General features: G+C 34.7%; 1 protein-coding gene and 2 long non-coding RNA genes across 4 annotated transcripts; all 3 read right to left on the bottom strand.

Moving 5' to 3' along the window:
* Nucleotides 1-4,348: 4,348 nt before the first annotated feature.
* Nucleotides 4,349-5,324, bottom strand: LOC149988441 (uncharacterized). 2 transcript variants are annotated; one of them, XR_016504430.1, is made up of 3 exons: nucleotides 5,076-5,324; nucleotides 4,713-4,827; nucleotides 4,349-4,621 (listed from the first exon to the last, which is right to left on the bottom strand). It is a non-coding gene; the product is annotated as an uncharacterized LOC149988441 (long non-coding RNA). The 2 variants fall into 2 exon arrangements; XR_016504429.1 differs by having other exon boundaries at nucleotides 4,349-4,827.
* Nucleotides 5,325-5,469: 145 nt separating this feature from the next.
* On the bottom strand, nucleotides 5,470-6,406 carry LOC149988440 (uncharacterized). Its single transcript, XR_016504428.1, has 2 exons — nucleotides 6,287-6,406; nucleotides 5,470-5,622 (listed from the first exon to the last, which is right to left on the bottom strand). It is a non-coding gene; the product is annotated as an uncharacterized LOC149988440 (long non-coding RNA).
* On the bottom strand, nucleotides 6,336-7,506 carry LOC112285323 (17.4 kDa class I heat shock protein). The gene has a single exon (XM_024526029.3). It carries the CDS (start codon nucleotides 7,081-7,083, stop codon nucleotides 6,622-6,624), a length of 462 nt encoding a protein of 153 aa, XP_024381797.1. The 5' UTR covers nucleotides 7,084-7,506; the 3' UTR covers nucleotides 6,336-6,621.
* Nucleotides 7,507-9,627: the final 2,121 nt, after the last annotated feature.

Below are 9,627 nucleotides of genomic sequence, written 5' to 3'. Positions count from 1 at the left end.
AGAAATCTCACATATTTCTAATATGAATCATGGAAGTGCTATTCCTATGCCTATAAAAGAAGTTTAGAGTCCGCGGTTAAAAGTTGTGTAATTGAAAGAAGTAAATAGATCAACCTTACAACCAAATCTACGAAATTTTGCTTCTACAAGTATGATAAGAACAAGGATTAGTATGCATGAGAAGTTTGATGGAACAAGATTGAAATTTCAAGGAGTTTTGCAACAAGTCAACTTCTATCTAAGATTGCATTTCTTATAATATATAAGTGTAAAATTCACTTATTAGTCCAATTACAAGATGGCTTCAATTAAGAGTTGCTTGTAATGGGTGGTGTGATGTGAAAGTAGCAAGAACAAGAATAAAAGAAGTAAAACCCAAAACAAGTGGAACAAGTGTAATCAAGCAATTGTACACTACAAAACTAGTCACAATTTGTTCACTGAGTTTTTATCTAGTAAAAAGTAAAAAATAAAAATAAAAAATATATTTTTAGAAATTTAATTTTTTTATCTTTCCAATGGTATAAGAAACATATAAATCCTAGTTACTATGAATAAGTTATGAAGGTTTAAAATATAACAAATAAATGAATAAAAAGTTAAGTAAATAATCTTACCTGAAAGATAACTTGCTTTAAAAAATCGAGAGTTTGAGCCTCACCAAAGCTTTCAAGTAGTGCATATTGGTTCTCAAGAGAGGCCATGAGGCCTTAGTCTTATCTTCCTAACTACCTTCAATGTGCTACAACCCTTATCGGACTTGTGAACCTCTTTTCTTACAAGGACTATACTAGCTGCTAGTCTTCCTATTTTCTACTAGTAAATTCCATAATTTTTCATTTTTGACTTCACCATAGTGTTTAAAAACACCTAATTAGCCGAAGGGCCTTGAGTGGCCTTCTAATCTTGCTCTATTTCTTCATAATGGCTCCCAAAGTAATAAAACTTATTTTTACCCAAATCTTCAAAATTGCTCGAAAAATTCCTAAAAAATTCGAAATAAATTCTAGATAAATTATAAAATTCTTATAATGGTTCTATAATAATATCAGTTTAAAAATATAATTTCCTATCTTGATGATTTTTATAGTAATAAAATAAATTTAAATCTATTATAAATCCTACTTCCTATATAACTAATTAAAAAGACATGAAGTTCTTTCTCATGCTTTTTCTAACTACTAACTAATATTTATAGTTTTTCTTATGATTAATATGTAAAGATAGAAGGCCAATATAAATATTGACCTTAATAACTAATCTTTACTACTCAACAATAAGTAAAAATCCTAAACTAACTAAAATAATTACCTCCAAGACTTATTAAGACTCCATTTCTTCTCCACTAATACTACTCTCCTTTATTTAACATCCTCTAAGCACATATTCACCTAAAAATTATAATTTTGGCAATTTACATGCTGCTGAATTCCAAAATCTTGCTTATGACGTGGACTTCAATGAATATCTTATCAATAAATATTTATTATTGACAATGCCAAAGGTAAAATCTTTAGAATAATTTATTGTTTAAGCCATTGCATGCAACAATCGATTATTTGAAAGATGTCAAGAATAAAGACTTGGCTAGAGAGGAAGAAGTCAAATAATGATAGCAATTCCTTAGTTTTCAGAAACTTATTCATTAAGGCCAAAACTAATACAATTAATATAATATATTTTATATCCCTCATACAGTAAAAAAAGATTCAATGATGTTAAAAAGGCTTATACTTACCACATATAAGTAGAATACCTTTTCACTTATCAAATTGTTACAATGTTTATAAAATATTCAAATATATAATTTTTTTTATTCTTCCAAATTCCAAATCATTTAAAACTCTTCTAACTTTGAAAAACTCTTGGAAAAATAATATTATTCTACTTAATCCAAAATTAATATTTAAAAATTCTAAAAAGGTTTTTTATTTTAATTATATTTTTTGATTAACAAAATAATCTTGAAAATACTTTATATATACAGTTTTGTGCTTAAAGATCTAATTTTGATCTTAATTCGTAACTGGCCCTCTTCAAGTATTAATTTCTAGCTTTTAAAGATATTATTTGCTGGAAACTAACTTCCTCTCATAGATACATATATTATTCATTTTTCTAATTTATTATTTTTTTTATCTTGTTTATAATCTTGAAAAATAAAAAAAAAGACTTTTTTATAAAAAAATAACATCAATAATAAATGTATTATCTATCTTTTATCCATGTCTTTCTAAAATTTAATTCATAATTTTTTTTCTTTCACCTTATAGCCATGTTATATTATCAATTTTTTTATTATTTATTTATTCAATATTTTTTAGAAATATTTTAAAAATCTAATATTAATTCAAAATAAATCACCTCAATTCAATTGAAAAATTGATAAAAAACATAGAAATCTTCACTAACCTTTCAAATGCAATTTTAAAGATCCTAATCTATTTGAATTTTAATTATCTTTAATTTAAATATCTAATTAAATTCACATTTATAAAATGTATTTAATATAAATATATTTAAAAAATTTCCAATTTAAACCCTTTGATTTTATACAACTCACAATTTTTTCAAGAAGAACTAAAATATGTTAGGTTTCTTCAAAACATAAGAGGGTTCATCTACTTCTCTACACCTTATGATGGATCAAATCTTATTAATTATAATAATATATTTTTGATATGAAAAAGATGGTATTTGATATGGAAGTCATTAATATCGGAATTGAGCATCTAAAGTCAAGTTTTAAAGACATTGAAAGAAAAAACTATTTCAATAAATAGACACATTTTGCTATTGGATTATTGAAATGCATGAATTTTAATGTTTCTTAGATTATTGATGCAATTATCAAAAAAACCTTAACAAATTTTGAAAAAGGTAAAAAAAATATTCTTTTATTTTTTTTAATTTTAATGGATGGTATAGAAAAGATAATATTAAACAAGTACTTATATAATTAGAATAATAAAAATAATCATGTAAAATATCAATTTGAAAAGTATATTTTAGAATATATAAAATCTTGTATTATTTGAGCATGTCAAAAGAATCTATTTCATAATTTAATTGATTAGAAGTAGAATGTAGAATAAAATGTAGGTATTTAATTGAAGAAAATCAAAGATTGCATGTCAAAGAATAATGCTTCATTAGTAGTTGATAATGTAGGTGTTGAAAAAATTTGGAAGAGTTGCAAGTATATGCTTTCAAAGACACCAAAAAAAGAAATAAGATAATTGTGACTACTTGACATTGAGATATATTATATGATTATAGAAATGATATTTATTATGTAAAAATGTTGAATAAGTTTAAATCTTCAATTTTCTTTTTCTTTTTCTTTTTGATGGAATTATTGAAAAACAATTTATAGAACTAAAAGACCAAACTAAAGCTATTGTTAAGGCATGTGGAGCATTACCTTTGAATCTCCAAGTGTTAAGACAATTTTAAGAAAATATAATATTAAGAATATTGATAATGAAAGGAATATATGAAATGAAGCATTAAAAAGATCATAAAAAGCCAAGCCTTTTGATAGACGTGACAATGATGAGAAATTGTAGAAAAGATTAAAAAGTAGTCATGATGCTTTAGTTAAGGATGATAAAAGCATGTTTTTATTCTTTACTTGTATCAAATATGAATGTAAGAGAGTTTCTTTTAGATTTAATATACTTGAGGATTGGCTTACATGAATTTAGATTTTAATTATTAGAGTTAAAATCTTATAAATATATTTCTAATTAAATAAAATAATAAAAATAAATGGTTAAAAAATGGTTAAATATCTCGAAGTAGTATATTTTAACAAGTATAAATCATTGAAGAGACTTCCACCATCTATTGATGAACTAGAAACACTAAAAGAAATGAGCATAGATGAGTGCAATAAATTAAAAAAAAAAAAAAAAAAAAAAAAAAAAATCATCTATTTGAAAATTTATTTAATTTGCAATAGCTTAATTTGATTGGGTGTGAAAAATTAAAGACCTAGTCACATACAATTGGTAATTTCAAATTTTCAAATATTGGTTTTGGTCAAATGTGAATCATTTTAGATATTAATTGGTGATACTTTTGCAATCATTTATAGACAATTTATTTGAATTTAAAAAACTTTTGTTTAGATTTCTACAAAATATTAAAGACCTTGTTGCAAGCCCTTCAAATCCATCGTCCTGTCGCTGGTGATCTGCTTCGTTAGAGTCAGGTTTGATTTTGCCACCAGCATCTGACTGATGCTCTAACGTCTATCCTTCGTGCGTTTCCTGGGCTGGATTTGACTGCATATTGTCGGATGAGAAGCAGATCAAGGGGGGAGGGGGGGGGGGGGGGGGGGGGGGTTGCGTATGTAGATTCCGTTAGTGTGCGTTCAAGCAAGGTCTGATTGGCAGTGAGGTGAAATAGTAACTCGGTTTGCACTCATGGGTCGTTGATGTCGGAACAGATATCTGGTAGAGCCTGATCAGGCCTGAGCTTGTCATAGAGTCTTGGGCTCTAATGCTGTGTCTGGAAGACGTTTATTGCACGCTTTGTGGTTTAGTTGGTAGCTTAATGAGTGAAGATGACCCTGTCTTTGGATCCATCAGCGCTTTCAAACTTCGTCTACCATGTCCTGAAGACACTCCTAAAATGGTTGAAGTCAGTTTATTATACGACAGCTCTGAACCCTGAACTCATTCAAGATACAACGAAGGTTACCAGACCTCGTGTACCACATCGTGCAGTTGCCAGTTGTTTGCCTCACGCCAGAGCTGACGCCAACGTTTTCCTATCTTTGAACAGATTGTGCATTGGTCGGTGCGGCTGAGCTCGTGTTATCTGCAGATTATTATGCAGATCAAATAAACTGAAGGTCGAAGAGGTGCACTGGCAATTCTTAATGTTGTTGTGATCAGGTTGACACTGTTAGGCTTGGAGTTGATGGTCTGAGGTGTTTATGAACAAACGCATAGACAGTTCATCGAGGTCTAAATTATCTTTTGTAGATGAGCCTTTTCATTTATCTGAAGAATCTTGAGTGTAGATAAAAGCATATTGTCGGATGAGTAGCTCCACAGAAAGGTTACCTCAATATCAGGCTGCATTGTCTCATTCTTTGCCATTTCCAAACTCAGGCAATATAAGCTCCAAACTTTACCAACCGCCATGTTGAGCCATTCTGCATTCCCTTTCTTCTTGTCACCTTGCAGTACCATTGACAGTGCAATATTATCTGCTTCTGCCCCTTAAGGTTTAGTGCTTGTTGCAGCAGATTTTCTTTTGTGCTGGGTGGCTTAGTTGGACCTGCCTCCTTCGTACTCGATTCCTTTTTTTCGCTAAGCCGCGCTTTTCTTAACCAACTTGCAAAAGCTGCTGCAACAAGCACTAAACCTTCAAGTCCCAGAAAGCTGTCACCTGAGAAAGAAATAAGTGGGGTACGAGGTAAAGCATCAACACCGGTGAAGTAATTCCTCCAATACGACTTGGTGGCAAATCCTACATTTCATTTAATGCTGCTTCCAGCAGTCTATACTTCGTGGTTTTTGCTGGTTTTACAAGTCCGAATGGTTGTGGATGTGGTTCAATGTCGTCGTCAAGAATGTAAACCTCCTCTTGCGTTCTGTTCAGAACCTCCTGTGTTAGAAATAGAGGCGTCATTGATCTCCTCTGGTGCTCTACCGCTAACAACTTTCTCTTGCTTTCTATTTTTCAAGAACCAACTAAGAAACTGTCAACTAGTTTATCACTCTTTAGTTTATCGGCTACTCTGGCTCATGAATGCCGTTTTCTAGTTTTCCTTGAATTTTGGATATCTCTAATCCTAAACTTACACTGGACATAATCCACTAGTTTGGATCATCTACCATAGAAAAAGTATTTAGGGCCATGGCTCTGAGCAGTTAAACAATAGCCCAGAGGACGAGTATGCAATATTCCTCCACTGGAAAACGCTATAGGAGACTAAGGATAGCTTGAAGAATCTGTGAAGACCTGTAAATCTATAATCGCGGCTGTAACCATCGTAACATAAGCGATGTTAAGCTCAGATGAAGCGAGATGCATTTAATGTCAAGTTGCAACGTGGGCAGTCAGATTCCCACTCCCTGCAGCTAAATTTCTAGCCGTCTCCACTTGATGTGTGACAAGACCCTCGAAATCCCACAAGAGGTATACGGAACACACAAACAACAAAAATATGAGAAACACAAATAGAATGAGGTGCAAGAAGCGACGCAACACGGCCAAGGAAGGTGTCTGCCATGCAAGTTTAATCTACAGTTTAAACATAGGAGCGAACCGTCACATCGAACATACACACACATCCGACCACATCACCCTTCACAAGCTTGCGATTAACCGCTCTAAGCAGCATGTCTCTTTTATTCACATTCTCCTTCATTCGTGTACAATGGCCCGGGGCGGCTCCATCGCAAGCCCCAGCGTTCACAAGTATCTTCCATCATTCACATCCCTCTCATTCGTTTCACACATTTCAAAGTCACCCTGCGCATGCTGCAGGATGCTGCCTATTCCTACTTCCGCACTGTAACAAATCCCGCGACAGCGCTCGTTCCCGTTTCTATGTACACGTTCCGCGACCCAGTATGTAGCACACCATCACACCTTCACGCCTCACGCGATCTCTATCTGGCGCACTTGTGGCTTCGGTTCCTGAAGCTTGGGAACTGTCACCGTCAGAACTCCGTCCTGCACCTGCGCCTTCACTTCGTCCGTGTTGGTGCCCTCCGGCAGCCGGAACCGTCGCATAAAACTGCCCTGCGCACGCTCCACCCGGTGCCAGGTATCGCCCTTCTGCACCTCCTCTTTCTTCCTCTCGCCGCTGATCTCCAGCGTCCTCCCCTCCACCACTCGCACTTTCACCTCTTCCTTCTTCAGCCCAGGCAGGTCCGCTTTGAAGATGTGCGCCTCCGGCGTTTCACGCCAATCGATCCGCGTGTTCGCCACGGCCTGCGCGTCGCCTGCAAATCGCCGGGACGGCCCGCTCTCCAGCACCGAGAAAGGATCCCACACACCGCCGAACTCGAAGGGATCGAACACACTGTTGCCACGACCGCCGAACAGCGATAGAGCCATGTCTGCCTCGACCTCTCAAGAACGCAGGACCCGAAGAAAATGCACTCAACCGCGTCTCACCCCAAGCTGCGACCTAAGAGCCTCGGAGTTCAAGGAACGGCCGACCTACTTGAACGAATAACCTCCCACAATGGACGCTCACAAAAATCTCAGCTGCCAAACTATCTCTCAGAAAGCTGAAGACCACAACTGGACACACTTCGTCAACCACACTCCGATCGTAACAACTCAGTCCGTGTTGCAATCAACGATGCGCGCTCTGACGCCGAGAGCCACTATATATACTACTCCAGAATGCACAATGCAAGGGCGGACCGAGGGAATTGCAGAGGGCGTCGGAAAGGAAGGAAGCAAGGAAGAGTGTAGAATTGGAAGCAGATGGTTCCCGAGCATTCTCGACTCACTCCAGGGGACCCTCTCGAAGCCTCCAGGGCCTCCCTGCCTCGCCCGCATCCTTTGCCACTTTGGCATCCATTGTGCTGACTTGGCATCGCCGACGTGGGCACTCCGGGTGTGTTGTTCAGGACGGTGTGAGGGCACTTGGCTGCAGTGTCGACTCCAGTCTACTTCAGCTCTACCGTAGCTCCAGGACCGGTTCAGGGCGTGATACCGTGTGGAAGGGTGGGTCCCTGACTCCGTGGTTGGTTGGTGCAGCAGAAGCCCAAAGTAACAATAAGGAATATGTTTGACATTGGTTTCAGAGTGATGTTCACATTCTTGTGAATGACCAATACATGCCCCAGTGACTGATGAGTACATGCCCTAGTGAATGATGGACTATGTACTAATGAGGATCGATAATAGCAATTTCTTTATATATATATATATATATATATAGATATAAGAAGCATAGTTATTTCATAACACTTGAGATGTTAAAATGCTTTTTTTTTTTAATTAAATATATAAATATATATAGTAAAATTTTATGTTTTAGAAAGAACACATTGGATGGAAATATTTTGAATAGAAGACATTAGAAAGATGAAGACACCTTAAAGTTTATATTATGTTTTTGATAATTCAAAAAGACAATATTTCAAATCACATGATTGTGTATAATTGAGATTATAGATATGTTTAGTTTTTTTTATTTTAAGCCATTTTCATTTAGAACTATTGAGGATTTGGTTTTGTTATAAGCAAATTGTGAGAAACAAATTCAATGATGTAAATTTTGTGCTTCTTGGAAACTACTCCAAATCCAATTCTATAGGTAAATATTATTTTTTAGACCATCACCTATAAAATTGAGTCTAGGGTAACATTCATGTTCCTTACAAGTTATCCTTTCTATTTAAAGGTACAGTTTGTAAAAAAAATATCATTTTTGAATATATATATCTTTTAGATTTCAAGAATTTGCATCATTATTTGGAAAAGAAAGTGAAGTGCAAACATTCTTGATACAACTAAGCTCTCTTGTATAAAACTTGGCACAAACAAAGATTTATCTTCTTTTTTACTTGGCATTATAGAATGTATTATCTTACTTTAAGGTAATGAGTCTTTACTCGGGCTTGTCATTTTCAAGTTACCCTCACAACCCTTAGGTTACTAAAATAGATATACCTAAAAAAATTAGTGTATTTAAAAATTGAATTTGAATGAGCTCTATTACAAATATATATCCTTTATAACTTTCAATTTTGATGTAGTTTTTCCTTGGACATAAAAATTGTTAGTGTGGAATATGTTTTACCATTGTTGGTGAAATTGAAGTCATTTATCTTCTCTTATGTGAACAATAATTCTTCATGTGATGCAAATAAATCTTGTTTGTAAGAATTCTTTGGTCTCGATTAAGTTCCAAGAATAACATCTGAATATATCTTGGTTGACCCATTTTAAGTTATCTTCCAAATGCACAAGGTTTGGAATTATGACTCCATGTACATGAAAATTTTCATTCTTTCATACAGCTGGTGGTATGGTTGAAAGAACATTAGACATGCTAAAATGCATTGCCTGCAAATACCAATGTAGATCCTCATTCTGTTTGTGTTGTCCGTGTGTACCACGTACCTCCTGGGGGATTGCCACGCCCTTGTCACACGTCGAGAGGAGACGGTTGGCATTTTAGCGCAAGAAAGTGAGAATCTGAGCATTCACATCAGATGGATTCAACGTGTGACTGTAAATGCACCAAAGTGTGACTGTAAAATGGCTTGACATTGTTGATGTTAAGATGGTGGCACTTGTGTTTATATCTGCGAAGGTCTTCCCAGATTCTACAAGCAATTCTTAGCTGCCCTGTAGCCTTGTACACTGAAGGAACATTGCATTCTTGTCCTCTGTGGCTTCTGTTTAACTGCTCAGATTTATGGCCCAAATTGTACTTCTGTTGTAGATCATACAATCTGGTTGGTTATGTCTAGAGGAAGTTTAGAATTAGATTCACCGAATTTATGAGAAAAAATAAATATAAATAAATAAATAAATAAATAAATAAATAACAGATAATTGGCGTTCATTAGCCAGAGCAGCACATGAATTGAAGAATGATAAACGAGTTCACAGTTTCTTAATTGGTCCTTGAATAAT

This window comes from Physcomitrium patens, chromosome 8, assembly GCF_059467195.1.
Source record: "Physcomitrium patens ecotype Gransden chromosome 8, ASM5946719v1, whole genome shotgun sequence".
Classification (NCBI taxonomy): domain Eukaryota; kingdom Viridiplantae; phylum Streptophyta; class Bryopsida; order Funariales; family Funariaceae; genus Physcomitrium; species Physcomitrium patens.
This window is presented reverse-complemented; position numbering and strand designations above follow the sequence as displayed.